The sequence below is a fragment of the Grampus griseus genome, assembly GCF_964374135.1.
Source record: "Grampus griseus genome assembly, chromosome: 9".
In the NCBI taxonomy this organism is placed as follows: Eukaryota; Metazoa; Chordata; class Mammalia; order Artiodactyla; family Delphinidae; genus Grampus; species Grampus griseus.
This window is the reverse complement of record NC_139003.1, coordinates 46,910,662-46,935,248: the sequence shown is the minus strand read 5'-3', so window position 1 is coordinate 46,935,248 and position 24,587 is coordinate 46,910,662. Positions and strand designations below refer to the sequence as shown.

The 24,587-nt window shown below is 40.1% G+C and overlaps 1 protein-coding gene across 1 annotated transcript in view; it reads right to left on the bottom strand.

Moving 5' to 3' along the window:
• CPVL (carboxypeptidase vitellogenic like) overlaps nt 1–24,587 on the bottom strand; it is a gene marked incomplete at both ends in the record, with an annotated part of 101,124 nt that overhangs the window by 20,455 nt on the left and 56,082 nt on the right. The window contains one exon of the mRNA XM_082662485.1: nt 5,138–5,320. Within this exon, the coding sequence (XP_082518611.1) occupies nt 5,138–5,320 (183 nt within the window). The remainder of the gene's footprint in view (nt 1–5,137; nt 5,321–24,587) is intronic.

Here is a 24,587-nt window from a genome sequence, read left to right as displayed (position 1 = left end):
CAGACACATCCTAAGTTAGGTCTTCAACATCCTAAGTTAGGGAGACACAATTCAGTCCATACAGGTAGATATTATTACTACCCCTATTTTATAGGAGATGAAGTCATGGTATAGAGAGGTGAAAAACTTGCCCAAGGTCACATAGCTATTAAGTAGAAGATTAAGGAGGCAAACCATGGTCTTCCTGACTCAAATACTCTATTACAGTCCTGAGGACACTGGAACACTCTATTATAGTATTGGAGGCCACTGGAACACTGTAGTATAATGTTGGAGGCCCCTGTAACAATGTACCATACTATTGGAGGCCACTGTAACACTCTATTATAGTATTGGAGGCCACTAGAACACTCTATTATAGTATTGAGACCACTGTAATACTCTACTATAGTACTGAGACCACTATCATGGTCTATTATAGTATTAGAGGCCACTCTATAGTGGTCTCTAACCACTCTGTTACACAGTCTCTACATATTTTATAGGTATACACATGTATAACACACATATACAAACACATATCCATATAACCTAATACTGTATACAGTTTTATTCAGTAACAATGATCATTCCTAAACTAGTCAGCAGTTGAGGTAAAAAAAATCTCTCCAACAGAAAGATGTCTACAAGCAAATTTTTCCTTGTGGGAAAAAAGAACTCAATTAAGAGTGTGTGTGTAGAGGGTCATGATACCAAAGAGGATAGCATGAATATACTCAGAAGTTGCACTGGAAGGGATCTCAAACCAGAGCAAGAAGTTTAGAGCTCTGTCTATGGGATGTGATTAACTTTCTGAGTACAAACTCTACCCTGACCCACCAGGTCCCGTATGATATGGCCACAGCCAATCCTCCATCTTTGCTTCCCCTCTTTCCCTATTCCTCCCTCAGATCCACTGGCCCTCCTTCCTTTCCTCAGGCACATCCAGCTTATTTCTGCCCCTTGGCACATTTAGACATTCTCTGCATGGAAACGCTGGCCCACATCTGCACATGGAGGCTGCTTCATGTCCTACTGTCTCACCTCTTCAGTGAGGCTTCTGGGACCCACCATCCAAAGTAGTCCCTGTACCAGCTCTTTCACATCATCCAGTTTTATTTTCTGGCATTATCTGATTTGTGAATGTCTATATTTGCTTATTTTCTGCCTTTATTTCTTCCCTCCTTTGAGTAAAATCTCCTTGATAGAGTAGACTTTATTATCATATTCAGTCTGCTGATCTTATAGCAGCCAGACCATCCAGTCAGTGAATGGGAGGATGCAATCAGAAATAAAAGAATGTGGGCATTTCATTATTAAGCTAATATTTCTTCATTTCTAGCCACAGGGAAAGCATTACTGTATTCTAATCATGGGAGGTAAGTTTAGAACCTCATGAGTATTGATAAATATCTTTTTTTTTTTTTTTTGCGGTACGCGGGCCTCTCACTGCCGTGGCCTCTCTCGCTGCGGAGCACAGGCTCCGGACGCGCAGGCTCAGCGGCCATAGCTCACGGGCCCAGCTGCTCCACGGCACGTGGCATCCTCCCGGACGGGGGCACGAACCCGCGTCTCCCGCATCGGCAGGCGGACTCCCAACCACTGCGCCACCAGGGAAGCCCGATAAATATCTTTTTTTTATACTGCCCCTAAGGAACGCCTAACAAATGTCTTTCAAACATGTGAAAAGATTAAATAAATAAGTTTTTTTCCTGAGTGCTCCTCTTCTCTTCTATTTAGTTAACATTCTCCACCTTACTGGCAATTAAGTATCAGAGGCAATCTGACAGACATAGGCACACAGGCTCTGGGAACAAACTGAATAAAGTTTGAATCCCAATGCTGTCATTGGATGATTCTGGATTAACTGTTTACCTTCTCAGAGTCTGTTTCCTCATATGTAAGTAAAATGGAAATTATATTATATAATTTTCAGAGGTTATTCTAATATCCATGAAGTACCTATTATAACAGCCGGCACATATTTAGTGTTCAACAAACGAAAGCTATCTTTATCATCATTGAACTTAAATATAGGTAGGTGAGCCCATCCCTTATAACTCTGATCTTTTATTTGCCTCTTCTCCTTCATTTATTTTGCACACAAAAAATCATAATCTATCTTTTGCCTGATTTATTTGCATAGCTTATGTAGATCAGTAGGACTACTGACACACATGATATTAGTTCTGTACTGGCAGAGACACTTGTTGCTCTCAATCCTCCTACTAAGAAAAACTAGAAAAGCTGGACAAAATACAGAACACACCCACCTGAAAATCCTGAGGCTCACCCAAGGCAGCCAGGATATAAGGGGTGTATTAGTTTCCTATTGTTGCTATAACAAACCACCACAAATGTAAGTGTTTTAAAACAACAATAATTTCTTATTTTATAATTCTGGAGGTCAGAAGTCAGAAATGGTCCCACTGGACTAAAGATGCTGGCTAAGCTAACTAAGATGTTGGCAAAGTTCCATTCCTTCTGGAGGCTCTAGGGGAGAATCTGTTTCTTTGTGATTCCTAATTTCTAGAGGCTGCCTGCACTCCTTAGCTCATGGTCCTTCCTCTGTCTTCAAAGCCAGCAACAGAGCATCTTTGAAACCCTCTCTGACTCTCACTCACCTGCTTCCCTCATTCACTCATAAGGATCTTTGTGATTACACTGGCCCATCTGGATAATCCAGAATAATGTCCCCATCTCTAGGTCAGATGATTAACAACCTTATTTCCATATGTAGCCTTGATTCCTTCTTTCCATACGATACAACATATTGACAGGTTCCAGAGATTAGGGGGAAGGTCTCTTTGGGGGCCCATTATTCTGCCCACTACAAGGGGCCAGGCTTGCAAACTGAAGGGAGGGCAACAAACTGAGTGTGGCATTCTCTGACCCTGTCCACACCAAAGCAATAGTTGATTCAGCGGCCAAGAGGCTACAAAACCAAGCACAAAGTGGTAGTTAAGAGACTGGAAACTTGAATGGAGCTTTGGGAGACAAAAAGTACAGATTTAAAGTCACTCAATTCCAGACTTGATAAAGGTGCTTGCCTCTATTCTAATTGCCTGACAGAAGCAAAGCAAAATCTCTTTGAAGATAAATATCATCAGCCAGAAACTCAAACTATCTCCATAATTTTACCTGTTTAATGTCTGACATTCAACTGAAAATTTCTAAGCATATCAGGAAAAAGTACCCAACTACCATATAAAAAGAGAAGAAATAAATCTCATGAACACAAAGCTGAGCAAACACACCACACAGGAAAGAGTACATACTGAATATGTCCATTTATAAAAATTCAAAAACTTGCAAAAGTAATCTAGGCTATTAGAAGTCAGGACAGTGGTTACTTCAGGGAGGAGGGGAGTAGTGACTATGGGGCGGGGGGGGAGGGGCACTGGTTCTATTCTCTTTCTTTATTTAGGTAATAGTCACAGGGGTATGTTCACTTTGTGAAAATTCATTTACCTGTATATTTGTGACTTGTTCACTTTTCCATATTATGTTATAACTCAGTAAGTAACAAAGTAGAATCAACCTTATATTACACTGTTAAAATTATGCAAAAACCTGTACCTGTGAACATATGAATCAATTAAAATGCAATTTCAGATGTTGAAATTGTTGAACTTTTTCTTTTTTAAAAATATTTGAATTGCTATATAACTTGTGTTACTTAAAAGGAGACAAATAAACAACAAAATTAAGTCCAGATTATTTTCTGCAACTGAAGAGCCTCCACTTGTCCAGGAATTTCAATATTTTGGAATCTGTCTTCAGAGTTAACTATTTATTGTGGTCCGCAACTCAATACCAGATTCAAGATCGCTCAAGTTTACAGAAGCAGATGGGGCTGACAAGGCACTTCCCATCCTCTCTTGAGATCTCTCTGCATGTAAACAGACACTTCTTTCTGTCCTTCCCTGTCCCATTTTCAGATTTCATATATATACTGCCAGAACTGTTCCTTCTCTGAGACATTTAGTTTGCCATTCCACCAGTAGTTAATTCTTTGGTATAATTTATCTCGATTTAGAAACTGTAACGTTATAACTTTTCAAAGTTTACCTTCACTTGAGCCCAGAAATATGTCTCTCAACTGTTTCCATTGTCCAAGGTAGTTAACATTTTGTGTAATATTTAAATTTCTGTTAAATTTCACGTTATTTAATGGTTAGAATGACCGGGGTAGGGTAGGAAGGCTACCTTTTCACATTAGAATACCCGTAATTTCTGCTGGATCTATCATTTTTTTAAACATAAATGAGTAATTCAGGTGATAACCCAGTGACCCCTGATAAAATACTTTGTGATCTCTCATTTACAGTTCCAAAGCAAAGTTCTTTTGAAGTAGTATTCCTATGATTAATTTCTGTTTGGAGCATGGATTTGCCTAAAGGAAAACTCAAGCATTAGAAAGCTATTCTTCCAAATACTTGGAGGTACAGAATTGAGGTCCCAGTGTTACCTCACATAAAAAATTGGGGAATAAAATCAAGTCTAGAAGAATACGTTTTTCCTCTTGAGACTAACTAAGCAAAACTAAGGGGCTTTCTTAATTTCTCCAGAAACTTTCTGGAGGTAAACAGTGTAATCATTGCGTAAACATTAAGGAAGACCTATTCATCTTCGAGGAGCTGAGACCTGCAAACTGGAGGAGCAGTGGACAGGGTTGGCCAGAGTAACATCTGACCCCTAAAGGAGAGGTCACACTAGGGCATCAGATAGATTTTGTCCTGGGGTTCCACGTGTAATACGTGAATGTGATCATAGGTTTGCCAGAGGAGATTACATTGAACCTTCCTCATGTAATTTGTTCACGCTCTCTTTTGTTCCCCAAATAGACTAATTCTCTCATTAATGATTTACCTTTTGGGGTTGAGTATTATCCTTTTTTTAATCTTTTTAATTGTCACCTTATCTCTTAAATAATACCTACACTATTGTCTGTCAACTTTTGTCTTAAACATTGAGTATTTGTATATTAATATGAACTCAGACCACCCTTCCCTGTGGAAAGGAGGGCAACAGAAGACACCTTTTGGTTGTTGTATGACTTTGCTTAAGGCTGACCATGTCTTATGGGTATTCGGGCTTTCGTTTCAATCTCATCATCCCATTCTCAAAACCTGCATGCCGGGAAGCATTTTCATACCTGATAGAAGCTATCCACTTGCCGTACATAACCAGCCACTTCAGGATCAGATTTAAGGACCTTCCAAACTTTTCTTTCTGCCTTCTTATAATCCTGGGATCCTTTCCAGTTCATGGCCATCAAGGAGCGCTCTGTCAGGGGAGCTGCCACGATGATGTCCAGTTGGCCATTGTAGATTAGAACCTGAAACGAAATTGAGCCGTGAGCAAATGCAGGATTCAGCAGGGGAAGCCAGTCAATGTATCTAGGTACAGATAGTGCACACAAGAGACAAAAGGGAATGTTAGCCGCTCTGGGGCGCTGCTCAGAGACGCCAACCCAGGAACTCAGGAGGGTCACTTTCTTCCAGTTGGCTACATACACCAACAACCTGAAATAAACTCAAGCCTTGTCTCAACCACTGCATTCTTCCAAAAGTATGATTCTTCATAGGAATCTGCAAACATCTCTCTTGTTGCAAAAGCATTTGTGCTGTATTACCCAGCAATATAGGTTTTACTTGGATGTATGGCTATGTTAAGGAAGAAGACTGTGGTTACAGTTCAGTGGAACTAAGGAATGGTACACACTGGGATTGTCATGAAGCCTGCATTTGATTATTTTCACTTTTCAGGCCCTGCAGCAGCTGGCAAGCTGGGCATTCCCTCGTGGCTGCTGGTAATCCGTGTTGCTTTCCCCTCCTACATTTCAGTGACAACTACAATTTTTTGAGGCAGACAGATGCAGGTGCCTCAAATTTGTTATTTGTTGGAGGCAAACATGTCTGCTATGCCACTTCCAAAGACCTCTTTTCTTAAATAGGATAGCCACTTGTCAAAAATGAGGAATGTCCTTCAAAATGCCTAAGATACATTTTTTTTTAGCCAAGTTGATGGGTACTATAGGAGAAACTCTGAGGCAACTCTGGTCTTTTCTTCCCAAACAGCTTTCAAGATATTCAGATAATACCCAATGCTGCTGAAGTTGTGAAGCTACTGGGGACAGTGTGAATGGCATTATTCTTCAGGAAGGCAACCATCACTTTTTAATGCAAAGACTTTATAATGTTGAGACTTTGTCCCCGTAATCCCAGTTTGTGGAATAAACTCTATGAAAATGAGCCCAAAGAAATAAAAAATATATATATGTAACAATATTCACTGAAACTTTATAATGACAAATTTGAACACAGTCTAAAAGTTCCATATTAGTGAGTGGTTAAATAACCACGGTACAGAAATTCTATGAGATATTGCAAAGCCGTTTAAACTGGTGGACTACAAAGTTGTCACCTCATTCTCCTTAAGTCCAGCCTCTTTCTCCTGAACTCAGGAGATGGCTATCTTAAGCTTGTGTTCCTCATCCCATTTTTCATTCCAGAAGTGCACATTATGGGGCTCACTGCCCTGCTCTTTGGATCCGTGCTCTTTACTGCCTGTTGATAAAGTCTGAAAATTATTGCCTCATATACTATGTCCATCTTATATCTGTTTATAGTATAAGTGCAAACTCAGTGGATGATAATGCCACAAGAAGAATTCTGATTTTTTAAAAAAATTGTTCATCATCAGCTTTCTCACAAAATAGTTGTGGTTCATTTATTCTCTGTAAATAAAAAAATTTTTTTTTCTTGTAAAAATAAATAAACTGTTGGACTAAACCACGAAGCAATGTGGAAAATGCTTATCACATAATGTTAAGTATGAAAGCTGAATGCCAAATATATATCCCAATTATGATATATAAAATTGACATACTTATTTACATATATGGAATGAAACTTTAAAAAAAAGGAATAGAGTTGATTAATTTTGGTGGTGGAAATCTGAGTAATTTTCCCCTTTGTTTTCTACTCTCCTTAGGCTATTTTTCACACTTGTTGATTCTCATAAGGTATTGTCATTCCACCACCAACAAAGAGATTTTCTTCAACTCCATGCTACCTTTGATCTATTTGGAAGCTCTGGTTTGACTCAAGTGAAGACCTTCGGTTGAATCCTCAAACTGGATATAAAATGTTTCACTGCATGTTTCCATCTCTGCCCTCCTGGTACAGGCTTCTTAAAAGGCTTATACATAATTAAAAAGCTCAGGACTTTTACACACTCCAAATCCTCAAGCAGCAGTGGGCCAGGATTCAGCCTAAGATGAAAGAGCCCTGGGCCTCACCTATAGGAACACAGGGTCTTTCATGTTACTCAGTCCTCATCACCACATCCACTCTCCTATGAAGAACCCCCCCTTACAGAAAATCCTGATGGATTTAAAGCCTTTAAAAAAAAACTCAACTATAGCAATAAAAGTTTGCATTGTTTATACAAAGAAATTGCCTCAAAGACCTTGAATACTTATGGCCCATGCAAAACTCCTACAGCTGTTTTGCCAACAGTATGGAAACAATTACACATGATCTGTATCAGGAAACAAGGCTTAAATACTTCACCATCCTAGGAAGGCCTGATTATAGCTGATTAACGAAGATAATCATCTATAAAGTAATTCTTCTAGAATTCAGTGAAAAGATGCTGATTAACTAGCAAACACACAAGTGTATGTAGCCATCTTTCTTCCTTGTGGCTACCCTATGAAGCTTGCATCTTTCTGAGTGTCATCAGGATATTCTGAAACTGGTTTGAATTTTCATCTTTGAGGGATGATAGCAAACTCCACAGGTTACAGCAAAAACAGGCTGATATGTACAGCATTAGGGTACACGTTTGTTGAAACGAATTGAAACGAAGCCCATCCCTGAGCCATTTCCCTTGTTTTTCAAGACATCATAAACAAGAATACTAACACTCCAGAATGAGGCAGTGAAGGGCTGGACTGCGTAACTTTGTGCATGTGATGTGCAGAAAGCCTACTTTTGGGGGCGAATGGAAATCCTTCCTTTGCAAAGCAAGGAAAACAGTTTTAACTACTAAAGGGCACGTAAGTCAAATGCAACAAAAAAAGAAATCAGGTTAATGATCAAGCGAAGTGATTTCAGAGCTGGCATTTAAGGCTGCCTTAAATATAAGAATTCCAGAGCTTCTATTTTTATCTAAATGTCACATTTACTCTCTTCAGCCCCCACAGGAATATCCCAGTTGGGTGCCTCCAGGGCTGGGTGAGTGGGTGAGATATCCCAGGATCCGGTGACAGTGAGCTGAGAAGCCAGGTGGGTGTAGCACAGGGCTGGGTGGTCCTGAAGCCGGAGGGCACGTGTTGGCCACCCACATCCTGAGTGACAGAGAAGTTCCAGGACAAGGCTTAAACCGCAACGGGTTGGCCACTTACGAAGGATCTGCACACATTCGCCCACTTCTTCCTGGTGGGGTGATCTGTCCCGGTTTGCCCTGGACGGAGGAGTTTCCCAGGATGCAGGGCTTGCAGGCTAAAACTGGGACAGTCTGGGGCAAACCTTCCCCTGAGGCTTGCTGGTATTTTAAGCAACAGGGTGTAAAGACAGAGAGGTGGAGACAGAAATGAATGCAGCTTTTAGCTACGCTTCCCTTGTCAGGAGTGACTCTAACAAAACAAGGGGCAGGGAAAGCGCTGGTTGGAGCAGGTTTCCAGGGACACAGCAGGCAGCACCCCTGAACACCCCTGAACAACCAGTGTCCTCACTTTCCTTTCTGGCCAGCTGTGAGGCCTCAGTTAAAGAGCAGAGGCACTCTTTTTAGAGAATTTTCTTTTCTTTTACTACTTAGAGGTCTGACTGGTTAGTTTGTTGAAACTGATGGTGATGCGAAGACATGGAAAAATACTTATTAAAAAAATCAATGAAAAACTATGATCCCACTGTTCATGCTCTATAATTACTATATTTTAAAAGGATGCTTCAAACTTGGGAAAAGAATACATCAAAATACTAGCAGTTAAGGTAGTCAAAATATGGGCGATTTGTTTTAACTTGGCTATTTTCTAAGTTTTGGGGGTATGTTGGGATGCTTCCAAAACGAAAAAATAATAAAAAGAACAATAACACTAAGAGGTTGGACACCTCAATTTGGCAAAAGATGGGTTTTTATTGGGGAATAATTTGTGCTAACTCAAGTATTACCAGCTCTCAGTTTTTTTTCATGACAACTAGGTAAATAGCATAACTTTAGTTCAATCATAGATGATCTTAAAAACTCATTCCAGAATTCAAGCATTTACAAGAGATGGCACTAGGCGATTTGGATTACAAGCATCCCTCTCTCTTTTTCTTTTCAAAAGGAAGAGACGAGAAAATCATTTTTTAAATGTTCTTTACTTTCCAAAGTGTTTTCATGTACACATAGCTTTATTCACAACCAGCTTCACAGGGTGGGGATGAGACGTATTACAGGGCCCGCCTCCACTTTACTGTAAAGGAAATCGTGACACAGGGAGGTGTCAGAATGCATCCTAGATCGCACACTTCCAAACTTCTTCCTAAAACGCCTTAAGAAAGGAGCTAAATTCCTGCAAACAGCAAGCATTTACTGACTCCCCACAGCTACATGTTTAAGTGCTACTCCAAGCCTTAGGAAACAGAGAGTTGGTGGAGAAGGAGACATAGTTCACATCTCCGGTTCAGAAACAATCTCATCTGTTTGTCCAACTCTGGAGACATCTCTCATTCCTCACTTTGGCTCTATGGACCAGGATTTGTGCAAGGACATTACTCAGCTGGCAACAGATGCCTGACTTCTGTTATAGGGACTGGCCCTCATTAAGCAGCTGTGGAACAGCATCAACTCCTGAAGAAGAGAGATCTCTTAGCCCTCACTCCACCTGCAGCCCTTGCACGGTGCCTGACACCCCATAAGACATATGGAAACTTGTAGAGTACAGGCAATTGTGCTCTTTAAAGGCTTTCTGTAATGCTGTATAGTGATTGCCCTTTTGTTTGGCCCAGGTCCACTCCCCCTTCCCCTGGTAACTGTATTCCCATTCCCTCAATGGATACAGCCCTAGCGGAGGCTGGCGATCAGTGTTCTTCCTCCTCTATGCAAGGGATGAGCATGTGACCTAAGCTAGGGCACTCAAATGCTCTCTCCCTAGAATTTGGATTGTGGACAGAATGACACAGGGTTCCCTGATGAGTCTGCCCATTAGTTTTGCTACTTGGATCCCCAGAGTTTTCCCTGGTCCCTATCTTTCCTCACTCTAGTTCTTCAGTTTGTCCATGAATTCTGTGACCTATCCTGTCTTCTGACCAGTTCCTTTCATGCTTCAAGTAACCACAGTTGCTGCTGTTGCTAAAAGCATGAAATCCAAACTCATACACCATTGGACCAGTGCCTCACATGCCCCAGCATGCAGTAACTGGGAATTCTTGGACATGTGGTTTAACCTCCATGAGTTGTGGTTGCCTTTCCTGAACATGTAGATGTAAGACCTACATCTCACTGTAGTGAGAATTAATGAGAAAATATGAACAGGGTTCTAAGCACAGCACTGGATACAAATTGGGGGAGTTAGGTAAATATGGTCCTCCTCTTCAAGTAGGTTGATAATGTGATAATGACTTGGAAGACTGACTCAACAAAGAACTTCTTCTAGAATAAACCTCCAAAATATGCATATGGTCTTTCTGTGTCAAATACTTGGTTGTCAGTCTCACTCTTTTAGACAAAGGCCAACAGTAGGAGGGAATCCAGCCAGGGTAAACCTGAACTCTATGTACTCAAATGCATGAAATAGCATGCCTTTCATGACTAATTTTACACACATTGGGCATGGTGTCTCAGCAGTCTTTTCTTGGTACTCAGAGCCATAAGTCTATAAATTACCCGTTAAAAGGAACTTGTAATTTTGAAGCATCCCAAGGAATTTCCCCATACCTAAATGCTAGAAAAGTATGGTTAAGAGTATAGCTTTTAAAAGGACATTTGGGAATAGTAGAACTCTCTCATTGTTCTAATTAAGTTGCAGGAACTGTGCTAAGCATTTTATATCCATGATTTTACAACACCCCCAGAAGGCAAGTGTTATTTATGCCATTTTAGGAACAAAGGGACAGAGATGCAGGGAGGTGAGCCAGCTGGTAACAGAGATTCAAGTTCAGATCTGCCTGAGTCCAAAGTGTGTGCTTCTAACATCTCTTCCACACTGCTCAGTGTATTCCGCTCCCTCCACTGCTCCCCCGCCCAGAGAATACACTGAACAGGTGGTTTATTCTTTGTAATTACACATGCAAGGAGCAAACTTAAATGTAAGCATGACTCTTTGGAATGAAGGATACATGTTTATAGTTAAGAGCACAGGCTCTGTAGCTGGGTTTGAACCTAGCTCTGCCACTTACTAGCAGGATTATCTTGATTAAGTTACATAGCCTGTCTAGAGGTCAGTTTCCTCATCTGTAAAATGGATAGAAGAGAAACATATATAAGAGAATTACATAACATAATGCATGTAAGCTCTTTGTGTCCCAGGCACATAGTAAGTGTTCAGTTAACACTAGCTATTATTATTATTGCATTTGAATAATTCAACATAGCTATTCAAATAGCTCCACAATTTCCAAATGAGATGTTACCTGTGGATTTCAATTGTGATTTTGGAGGTAAGAGTTAGAATAACGCTTAGGATGGCAAGAGTTCTAACGTAACTGCACTAGGTCATCAATTTCATAAAACAAATGGCAGGGGCTTATAAAAGTCGTATGACACTTGCAGACAGAAGTCTTGAGCTCCAGCCCTGGCTCAGTCTCCCAAGGCCTGTGCTACTGAGTGCCTTGGAGCTGTCATCTACTCACTCTGAGCCTTAATTTTCTCCTCTGTGAAGTGGAATATCTATATCCTAGAGTTCTTGGGAGGACTACATGGGATACTAGTTATAAAAATATCCTATAAGCTGAAGAGCAAGGTTTTATTACTGTTTTTGTTACTCTTTATTAAGAATAATCTGAAAAATAAATTTCTATAGTGGTGTGCAAACGTTTTCACTTGGCTGCATTTAGCTTGCAGATATATTCATCTAGGTCCACATGGTGTTGTTATTGTTTTTGCAATTAGATGCTGTCATTTAAATACCCAGACATCTGACCACGCCAGGCCTATATTTCCACTCGGCCACGATGAGTGCAGGCTGTGTAATAGTTATCTCCCTAAGACACAGTCCTACCCCTTCCTGAGTGTCCTTCCCTCACCCCCAACAGAGGTGCAAGGGCAGCTGTCATTTATTCAATGCTTATGCTATCGTTCTTCTTAGAAGAGAAACATATTCCTCTGTATCTATGTCTCTGTCACGGGTAGGAAAGAAAGATCAATAGGTCTCAATCCAACTCTACTCATTCATTTCATTTTCTTCAGCTAAGTTTCACTTCCATGTGAAATGGAAAGGAAGTGGCCTTTTGTCTGAGCTGGAGAGAAGAGTTCCTGTTCACTTATACATGGAATGTGTTTATTTGTTTGTTTAATCTGCTCATGTGAAATTTCTATTTATCCAACAGTAAATCTTCGTGGTGAGCCTAAGGATGGGCACCAAGAGAACAGACATGAACAGATGTGACCCTGTCCTCCTTATACTCCAGATATTTTTTTAACTTTTCAATATAGTGTATAATCAAAAGAGGAAAAGCAAGTTTACTCTTTCGTTCTCTAAGTTTTCCTTAAAAAGAGGACTTAAAAAAAGTCAGTTTCCCTTAAATCTTTCTAAAATCTAAATCATTTTAACATTTCAAACCATAAACGTTTCAGGTTCTGGATGTACATAAATCAGTAGTTTTTTCATGGATTTCACCCTCTCAGCAAGAAAACCTCCCTCTAGGAAAGACCTAGTGAAAAGAATCAGATGATGATTAACCCTTATTTTACACAGTATAAGCTTCTGAAGGATAAATATTTTCCAGGCAGATATAAAGCAACCAATTGTGTCCGCTAAAGATAGCTGCAAGCCAGTTTACCTGCCAACTCAACTAAGAAGATCCCACACCCTCTAAACTCAGATTTTGACTTCAAGTAAGTTTGGGGGACAAGGGATGATACTCAAAGGGGAAAAGAGACAACTGTGTTTCTGATGGTGCCTGCGGACACTTGAAAGAAGGGGTTTGGGGCAAAAATGTACATAAATGTGCATTTTATTATCTTTTCATTGTTGCCTGTGTTAAAGCATAAGCCTGAAAATAAATCACATTAGGCCCACTTTACCTTTTTAAAAATCCAAACTGAAACACACGTGCTGCTGACGGAGAACACAAAGCATTTCTCTTTAAATCCCTGATACCTCCCCTACTTATTAGGAAAATTACAGAGATGCCGCAGAAGGAGGCTTTGGTCTCTCAGCACAACAGGAAAGCAAACTGAGCTTTTGTGAGAAGGCTGGATTTTTGTTGTTGCGTTTTTAGACGAAAGATTTATGCTTATATTTTGGCCCATTTACAATCCATCATAATACTTTGCAGACAAAGTTATGCTCTTTTCCCAATGATCCAGCGACCTTAATCTCTAACATTTTGTGGTTTCCTGTTTGGGGAAACAGCCTAAGCTATTCCAGGCTGCACAGCATTCCCAGTTGGCTGCTGTCTGTCTTAGTTTTGAATGTTCTCCTGTTCGCTAATCAAAAAAAAAAAAAAATTTTTTTTAAAAGAAGCCTTCCCTACAGATGCTAAATCAATGAAACTCCTACAAAGCAGCCCCCCACACTTCCTCTTCTGGCTGCCTTACCTATCATTCTTCTATTACAAACTCCAACATAGCCAGGAGTTCTCTCTGCCTGGAGCAATTAGCATGACCCGCCAGTAACTTTCTCCCAAATAGAAGAGAATTAATTTCATTAATATCCAACTCAACCCAGGGCAATCCCCAAGGGTTTCTCAAAAGCTCAGCTGCAAAAGAAAAACAATTTCAGCTATATAGTATAACGTTTAGCAATTTTCCCCACTGGAGGCAGAGTTGTTATTCTTCCAGGGACAACGCCTGGGCCCCAGTTGCCCGTCGCTCGCACTTTTGGCCCTACTTCTTCCTGGTGACTTTGCAGGGATATAGGGCTATAACACTCAGGAAGCCTGAGTCCCCTGGGCCTGCCTGGAGGAGACTGTGGTAGAAAAATAATGCCAGCATTGAACGAAACAGTAGTCACTTCTGCAACCAAGCCGTTCTTCAAATGAGACATACTTTGCTTCCAAGTTTAAGGAAGACAAAGAAAGAGAGAAAATGGACTTAGAATAAACACCCCCGTGTTCGTGCCATTCCCCTACCAGCCAGTTTTGCCAAGATGAGTAAAGAAAAATGAGAGTGGGGCAGGGAGTTTGAGTGAGTGTCCAGTGGTTACACAAATAATAGTGAGTGTCCAGTGATTACACTAAGAAAATTATTCCTGCTTTCTTGCAACTTAACTCTAAATAATTTAGTTGCTTTTAGAATGGAACAAGAAGCAAAGCCAACCTGAAAATAATCCAGTGAGCCATCACTCCAACCCAGGGAACTTTGAAAAGATTTTAACTACCTAGAACAGCATAATTAACATGACTTTTAATAATGACCCAGAATAATATTTTCCTCCCATTTGAATATAAGAGTCCTGGGGGCCCACTCTAGGGGGTCCTTTGCTCTGCTTCTTTTCAGGGTCTGTTCTCATAGCCCTTTTCTGATCCCCTCACCTCTAACCATCACCTCTCACCTATTGTCCATCCTCAGTAACTGGATTTAATGAACTCAAAGTGCTCCAGGAGCAGGCCTGCCTCTCCCCCAGACAAGTCTCTCCAGAGAGGAGTGTCCTCCCTGGTTGTCAGAATGTCAGCTTCAAGGTCATGCCAAGGGTCCTCTCCAAACACTGCCCCATGCTTGCCAATGTTATCACTCTACTAAAAAAGTGGGCTGAGGAACCAATTTCTTTACCTTTCCACATTATTAAATGTACTTAATTAATCAGTACACATTTGCACATAAACCAAACCAACAAGAAACAGCCCCAAAAAGCAAACAAGAATTGCTATAATTTATAATATTTAAGTCTATAGGAATTGACTCACACTCATCAATACAGTAGCCACTGGCCACACGTGGCCAGTGAGCTCTTGAAATGTAGCTAGTCCAAACTGAGATGTGCTCTAAGATACACATTGAATTGTGAAGACTTAATACAAAGAAAAGAATGTATAATCTCTCAATAATTTTTTAATATTGATTAAATGCTGGTATGATAACGTATTGGATATACTGGGTTAAAGAAAAGATGTTATTAAATTAATTTCATCCGTTTCTTTTGATATTTTTAATGTGCCTTCTAGAAAATTTAACATTCTATATGTGACTTGTATTTCTATTGGACAGCAGCCATATACCTTGGATTTGGTATATCCTGCAAAGAAAACTGGTCCCTTTGTCAACAGCTGCCAGATGACAGCAGTAACTTCCAAGGACAGCCACTCTTAGAGGAGTGATCTGCAGTTCATGAAGCTGGATTAAGGAAATCAGAAAGAATTTCCTATGGAGGAGTGGAAGATGCTCCTACAGTCTCAATCATTACAACAGGAATAGGTAGGAGCTACAGGAAAACCCCTTGCCATCAAGTCCCCCTGCCAGCTCCCTGTTCCCCAACATTATCAACATCACTCAAGTTCAAAAAAACAATAGTTGTCGCCATAAAATTGAATGGATTCACCAAGGATTTTGAGGGTGAACAAAATCTGAAAGCTGAGCCCCTGCCACTAAACAGTGTCACTGCCGCCCTACTACCCATTGTGCCCAGGCAAGACAGGGAATGATCTCCCTGCTGAAGTTATCCTGAGGGCCAGCTGAGAGCAGAGTGGTCTTGTTGCAGGAGGAATGCTAAACCACCTGGAAAAAGCATTAATTTAGAGGAACCTGGAAGCTCCCAAAGGAATATAAACAGTGGGAAGGGAGGCCTTAGAGAGGCCGTAGAGCACTCACCAAGCAGCAAGGCGCAGCTCACTTTGCGACCCACTTCTCCCATAATACACTTCCCTTCTAGCTTGGGAAACTTCTAGTTCTCTGTGGATGAAGATTACTTTGCCTTTCTCTTAGGAGAGGACTAGAGTGACAGTAAGTAGGCCCTCATCCAAAGAGCCAGACAGGTCACTTCTACAAGTCTAATTCCTACCTGTTGTTATCAATCTCCAGGTGAGTAGCAGAGTCAGTGAAAAGCTTCCAGCCAGGCTGATCTCACAAAAGCAAGCAAGTGGCTGGTTGTACAGCTTACTTTTCTTTATCAAAAAGTTTTTTTTAAAAGTCTAAGTGGTGCTCTGGCCTCTTTATGTTTTCATCTACATGGGAAAACCTGGTATCAGTCAGGTTGCAAGATTCTCTGCCCCATACTCTCAATAGTGATATTCACCAAGGTCCCCTCATTACTCTGCAATTAGGGTTTTTTTGGTGGTTTTTTTCCTCCCCCAAACACAACTCCCCCTTATTTGGTAAGGAAAGCGTCCCTTTCCCTTTTCTTCCTAGAGAACGTCAAATGGTCTCAAAAGGATTGTACACGTCCCTGTAGCAAATAGGGGGACTGTCAGGGGGCTGAAGAAACAGACTTGAAGGTGCAGTGAAAGGAGCACCAGGTGAGGAAAATCAAGACGGAGGAGGTCAAGGGCTCCTGCCCAGAGCGATTCTTTCGAAAGCTTGGTTGAAGGTTCTTCTGGCTTTCATTTAGTCACATGCCATTCGGCACAAGGACACTGTGCCGGGTGCTGTTACCCAGTGACAACACTAGAGAGCCGCTCATAACAAGTAAGTAGATAGCACAGCCTGCCCCACTGGGGGGGGGGTGGGGGGCGCAGGGTTAGACGACTTCTACAGTGCAGGCCAGGCAAATCCAGTAGGGAAAAGCCCCTAGGAAGAGCCCGAGAGTTGTGAATGTGGCTTCCTTAGGCAGTGGGAAGTATGTGAACGCTGCTCTCCTTACTGGACTACAAGGCCAGGGCCAAAAGCCACGGAATTAAGTCATCCACATTCAGATGGAAGCAGAGGAAACTGCAGTGCAAAGACCCCTGGGCCTGGAGGCAGATCCTGTGGCAAACAGACTTAAATGATGATGGTGATGATGATGACTGTGATTAGGAAAACCCAAACCCAAACCCAAACCCAAACCCAAACCCAAACCCAAACCCTGGCTCTATCACATCTGATGCGACTATCGTAGAGAGCAAATAAGCGCCCTAGTGCCAATCTATCCATTAAACACGAGTAAAGCTTATTTCTTAATTTCCTTTTTTTAAAAAATAAAATATTAATGTACACTATTTTCCCCCCACACCCCAGGGGACGGTGGTTGGCACACGCTACTTTGAAGACCACTGGTTTCCAACAATCCAATCTTTTAGAACATGTTGGCATTGTTTTGCATCTTCTGTTATACTAAGACACAAGAAATAAAGACTGAGAAGCTACTGCAGCGTGGTGACATGATTGCACAAGAGATATTCCTCATTGTTTCCAGAAAGCAATACTCTTCTCACGCTTTCCGTATTTATCTTTTCAAAGTAAAGTCAACTGATGTAATTGCCTGTGTTTCATACCAGCTGGATTTCATAGCAACTGGATTTAAATGTGCGTTTCTTAGCTTGTTGATTTTTAGGTCCCTGGAATCTACATAACAAATGGTATCACCACTTAATATCTTTCTTCTTGTAACACCCTCACTCTGCTGTATTTGGGTGGCTCCAGATTAAATTCTACTTTTATGTTGCCATAAATCACAAACGTACCTTCTAATGTTTTGAGCATGAGGTACCTTCAAACAACACATCATCAACAAGCAAAGCAATCTGAAATAAACCAATTCACACAGCAGAATATATTATCAAATGGCTTAAAGAAATAAGTAAGAGTAAATAAAAATATATGTTGGTTCTCATTTGAGTATTTCATCCCAACATCAGCTTAAAGGACAAACAAGAAAAGGCGTCAATAGCATGGCAATTTGGGGTGAAATCAAAATCTGTTTAATAACTTATGGGTATGCTTTTTTCCTTTTATTCATTGAAATGCTTAAAAATCAAAGAAGCCCAGGAGAAGCATGCCTCATTAAAAAAAATTACTGCTGGGCTTCCCTGGTGGCGCAGTGGTTGAGAGTCCGCCTGCCGATACAGGGGACACGGGTTCGTGCCCTGGTCCGGGAGGATCCCATGTGCCGCGGAGCGGCTGGGCCCGTGGGCCATGGCCGCTGAGCCTGTGCGTCTGGAGCCTGTGCTCCGCAACGGGAGAGGCCACAACAGTGAGAGGCCCGCGTACCGCAAAAAAAAAAAAAAAAAATTACTGCTGTTCTTGCACTTGGATTATAACTAAAATAGGTAAAAGTAATTCACAAGGAACTCGACAGTGTAACTGATTTTCAAATGCATACTATTTTTATTTGCCTGCAAAGTGATGATTGCTTATTGATAGTATGATTACATAAAACACATGTCCCAGGATTAGCTTCCCTCTCTTCTGTTATGCTTCCCTAAAAACTACTCCCTCCTCACAGAAGTTTTTCACAGAATGGTACTGGCATTCTCTTTATGGTCTTCAAAGGGTTTGAAAGAAAAGTGATCATATCAGATTATAGTCAACAAAGCTAGACTTCTCCCATCACGGTCCGATGGAAGCTCAGAGTCCAACTTAGCAGTTGAATCGGACCCAATTAAGTGTTAAATTTTTATTGGTACGCTAGACATTTATCAAATCTAGTTTCCTGGCACTATCACCATTGACATTTTGCCATCAGAAGATGTTATGAAGGAAAATGCCACAAGCAATTAAAATGACTGCTAAAATGACTTAGATTTACTAGAAAAATTTACCTTTCAAACTTCTAAGTCACATCCATTAGCCAGGAATTGCCCATTTCTAAAAGAAGAGCTTTTGATAGCCTAGGATAAGTAAATAAAACTCTTGACGAGCTGGGTGTTAAGATTTCAGTCTGGTGGTGAAGCTGAGAAGCATTAAGATCCTGAATTCTGAAGATGCAATTAGTTGAAACTTAATGAGCTGCAGAATGATAAGTGACAGGGAAATGTAACTTTATATTTACAATTTCCTGACTAGATGAACTTTTAAACACAGCAAACTAAGCCCTACCCAAGGGCAATTTAACCTTTAAAAGCAAAAGCATATGGAGGTATTAGCCTTTGGAGATGGTACCTCTTAAAACATCAGTGGCCTTCCAGACAACTTAGCAACAAGGGCAACCTCAATCCAAGGGCAACATTTTGCTTTGGATCCAAATGGCCTCTAGAGCTGTAGCTCCTGTTTTTTTGAAATAATGGTTTCATACAGGAAATACACCACACACACACACACACACACTCACAAACACACACTCACATTCTCTCTCTCATGTACTCTTAGTCTTTGAAAATATAGCTTATATATTTTTAGGAAGGCAAGAGCTGCAACCAAACAGAAATGGAGGTTGGAAACATATTCAGAATCTCTAGCAAGAATCTTCATAAGAAAATGTAACTTCTTTATCATAAAGTACTAAGGACCGGGGGACTTCTACAAAGAACACGGGATTCAAAACCAATAGCTTTTATGGGGTATGGGCTGCATTTCCTAGATTTTAGAGATGCCCTATCCCTATCTATCTGTCCATCTATCTATCTATCTATCTATCCACCCGCTACTATATTTTATTACTTTGAAAATCAGGATACATCTTACAATCAGTGTATTTGTTTTTGTTTTTTAAAAAATGCTGCTTAAAAGAGGAAGGAATATAACATGCATAATATAATCAATAGTAACTGGAGTGGTGAATTATTTGCACTTACTAAAATTCAAATAAGTTTACTATAAAGACAGCTTATGATGTAAATGAACAGATCATCTATCTTCTTTCTGTCATTCTGTCCTTTCCCCACCCCTTTCCTTCCTTCCATCCCTCCTTCCTTTCTTCAAAGTTTACGGCACACTACTATGTGTTAGTTGCTATACTAGGCAACTAAATCAGAACCTTTGGTGGAGGGGGTCGTAATTAAGTATTGTTTAAAGCTTCCCAGGCACTTCTAATGCAAAGAGAGCAATGTGAACCACAGCTGAAGTGGAAGGACAGTTTAAGAATGGTAGGAAAACAGAAGATTAAGGGAAGTAAAATGTTCTAAGCAACATCTACTCTCTGTGAAGCCTTTTATTACTTCCTTTGTTCCCAAGACAATTCTTCTTTCATTATTAACGTTTGTTGAGTGCCTACTATGTGCCAGGCACAGTGGTAGGCCCTGGGTACAGAGTGGTGAACAAGAAGGTAAGATGGCTGCCCTTACACGGTTTGTTGTCTATGAGATAGAATTTTACAGATTAGGAAGTGAAAGGGAGAACTTCAATTCCAGGCAGCTTGACTTCTGACACCGAACATATTTTAACATCACCATCAGGGAGTTGTAACATAATTTGCAAGTAAATTGGCTACCCACCAATGAGCATAGAGAGCCAGGTAGAAAAAGATTATTTTAATTACCTGTTATTTTGGATTATGTAATCAATGTCTACCAGCGAGGAAAACTGATGGAATTCTCTGTGAGAGCAGATCAGTGTCCTTGCCTCCACCACAATGCCTCATAATTCTCTGAAGTATGCTGAGGGACTTTAAAGTCATGGCCATACTAAGCAGCCCACATGCTCACAACATGGTCAATTAAATCTCTGCAAAGCACTAATCACAGTCTACCTCCTTCAAAATTTTATTGTATATATTATATATACACCAAAGAATGTATTATAACATATCCGTAGGTTAGGAAGTATAAGAATAAATATACATTCACAGATGCACCAGCCACCTTAAGAACTAGTATAGTACCAATATCACTGAATCTACCCAGTGAACTTCTCCCCTATCCCCACCCCCGTCTGTCTACCCCACAGAGAGAACCACTATATAATACTATTCCATTTATAGGCAATATCCAAAACAGGCAAATCCACACATACAGTAGATTAGTGGTTTCCAGGGGGTGGAGGGAGGGAGAAAATGGGAATTACTGCTAAAGCATAAGGGGTGTGGGGAGAACATGACAAAAATATTCTAAAATTAAACAGTGATGATGGTTGCAAAAATTTGTGCATATTTAAAAAACTACAGACTTGGGGCTTCCCTGGTGGCGCAGTGGTTGAGAGTCCACCTGCCGATACAGGGGACATGGGTTCGTGCCCCGGTCCGGGAAGATCCCGCATGCCGCAGAGCGGCTAGGCCCATGAGTCTGCACGTCCGGAGCCTGTGCTCCACAACGGGAGAGGCCACAACAGTGAGAGGCCCGCGTACCACAAAAAACAAAAAACAAACAAACAAAAAACTACAGACTTGAACATTTTAAATGGGTGAATTCTGTATTATGTGAATTATATCTTCAATCAAGCTGCTAAAGAAATAGTATAAAGAAATCCTGCATACTCTTTATGTAGCCTTCAAAATATTAACGTTTTAAATAACCACCATGCAATCATCAAAACCAGAAAATTAACAGTGATATTTTCTTGCTACAGATTTTATTAAAAAATTTCCACTTGTCCCTTAATAACCTTTTTCTGATCCTGGATGTAATAAAAGGTCACATGTTATAGATATTTAGTTGTAAAGTCTCCTTAATCCCTCAGTGTTTGTGTGTGTGTAGGTATGTGTGTGTCATTCATGTCCTTTGACAAGTACCAGCCAGTTATTTTGTGGCTAAATTTGTCCCCTAATTTGAGTTCGTCTGCTGTTGCCTCATGATCAAATTCATTCATTTTTGGCAACACACATTAGTGTTGTTGTGTCCTTCTCAGTGCAACATATCAGGAGGCACAAATGTTGATTTGTCCCATTACTGGTGATGTTAACTTAGATCCTTTGGTTCATATGCTAGACTTCTCCACTATAAAGCTACTATTTTCCCCTTCATCATAAATATTTTGAAGGAGGATACTTTGAGGCTATGTAAACATTCTGATTCTCATCATACTTTCACTAACTGATGTTAGTATCCACTGATGATTCTTTCCTGAAGCAATTATTACTGTTCTATTTGTCAAATAATGATTTTCTATTCCATTATTTCTTACACATTTATTAATTGGATTTTTCTCCCATTCATTTTTTATTTGTTTACATCATCACGAACTCTGACTTTAAAGGGAATGCATATTATGTTTTATAGAACAGAATAATGCTTACTGGTAGATTTTTATTAGGTCAAGAAAGTCTCATACTATGGTAGGCTAAATAATGCCCTGTCACAACATATCTAGTCCTAATCCCTGGAACCAGTGAATGTTACCTTATGCAGAATAAATAAATAAATAAATTAATTAATTAATTAAAAAAATAGAGACTTTGCATGTGTGATTAACTTAAGCATCTTGAGATGGGGAGATTATCTAGGAGGTCCTTAAATGCAATCTCATGTATTCTTCTAAGAGGGAGGCAGATGATATTTGACCACAGAAGAGGAGAGGGCAATGTGACCACAGAGGCAGATGTTAGAATAATATGGCCACAAGCCAAGGAAGGCCAACAGCCACCAGAAGCTGGAATGGATTATCCCATTACAGCCACCCTATTGACACCTTGGTTTCAGCCCAGTGAAAGTGACTTTGGATTTCTAACCTCCAGAACTGCGAGAAAATAAATTTCTGTAGTTTATGCCATCAAGTTTGTGGTAATCAATTAGAGCAAGCATATGAAATTAATACAGATACTATTCCTCGTTTGCTAAAAATTTTTATCCTAAGTGGGTTTTAATTTTATCAAATCCACTTTTTTGCATCTATTAAGATAGAAAATTTTTCTCTTTTAACATTTTAGGTGGTAAATTACATGATAGAACTTCTAATACAAAAATATCCTTGCATTCATGGGATCAACCCAACCTGATCTTTTTTATTCACTGGTGGATTAGGTTGTATTAATATTCTGTTTAGGATTTGTACATATATGCTCATAAGTGACGTTGCTCATTGTATTGCCTTTGCTCCTTTGTCAATGATCAGCTGACTATATTTATGTGAGTCTATTTCTGGGCTCTCTATTCTCTTCCATTTATCTATTTGTCTGTTCTCCAGTCAATACTATACTGTCTTTTTTTGTGTGTGTGGTACGCGGGCCTCTCACTGTTGTGGCCTCTCCCGTTGTGGAGCACAGGCTCTGGTCACACAGGCTCAGTGGCCACGGCTCACGGGCCCAGCCGCTCTGCGGCATGTGGGATCTTCCCGGACCGGGGCACGAACCCGTGTCCCCTGCATCAGCAGGCGGACTCTCAACCACTGCGCCACCAGGGAAGCCCTATACTGTCTTAATTATTGCAGTTTTATATTAAGTTTCCAAGTCAAGAAGTGTCATTCATCTGACTTTGTTCTTCTCCTTCAATACTGAGTTGGCTATTCTGAGTCTCTGCCTTTCCATATAAACTTTAGAATTAGTTTGCCAATACCCATAAAATAACTTGCTGAGATTTTGGTTGAGATTTCATTGAACGTGTAGATCAAGTTGGGAAGAACTGACATTTTGATAATATTAAGCCTTCCTATTCATGAACATGGAATATCTCTCTATTTATTTAGTTGTTTGATTTCATTCATCAAACTTTTGTAGTTTTCTGCATATAGGTTTGTACATAATTTGTTGTATTTATGCCTAAGTATTTCAATAGTTTTGGTACTGATGTAAATGGTTTTGGATTTTTAATTTCAAATTCCACTTGTTCATTGCTGGTATATTGAAAAGTGATTGGTGTTTGTATATTAACTCTGTATCTTGCAACTTTGCTATAATCACTTATTAGTTCCAGGAGCTTTTCTATTGATTCTTTCAGATTTTCTACATAGACAATCATGCCATCTTCACTTATTCATTCTCCAATACTTTTATTTTCTTTATATAGAGCTGAGTTTCCGATCTATAACATTATCCTTCCCTGTGAAGAACTTCTTTTAACATAATTTGCAAGGTAGGTCTACTGGCAATAAATTCCTTCAATTTGTAATTGTCTGAAAACATCTTTATTTCTGCCCCATTTCTGAGGGACAGTTTCATAGGACACAGAATCCTAGGTTGGTGATTTTTCTTCTCTCAACTCTTCAGATATTTCATTCTCTTTTCGCTTGCATGGTTTCTGAGGAGAAGTCAGATGTAATTCGTACCTTTGCTTCTTTATAGGTAAGGTGTTTTTTCCCCTCTCTGGCTTCTTTCAAGGTTTTTTTCTTTATGTCTGATTTTCTAAAGTTTACATATGATATACCTAGGTGTCGTTTTTTGGCATTTGTTTGTTTGGTGTTCTCTGAGCTTCCTGGATCTGTGGTTTGGTGTCTGACATTAACTTGGGAAAATTCTCAATCATTATTTCTTCAGATTTTGTTTCTGTTCCTTTCTCTTTTCTTTCTGGTATTCCCATTATGCATATGTTACATCTTTTATAGTTGTTCCACAGTTTTTGGATTTTCTGGTTTTGTTCAGTCTCTGTTCCCTTTGCTTTTCAGTTTTGGAAGTTTCTACTGTCATATCCTCAAGATCAGCAATTCTTTCCTCAGCCATGTAGTCTACTAAAGAGCCCATCAAAGGCATTCTTCATTTCTGTTACAGTTTTTGATTTCTAGCATTTCCTTTGTCA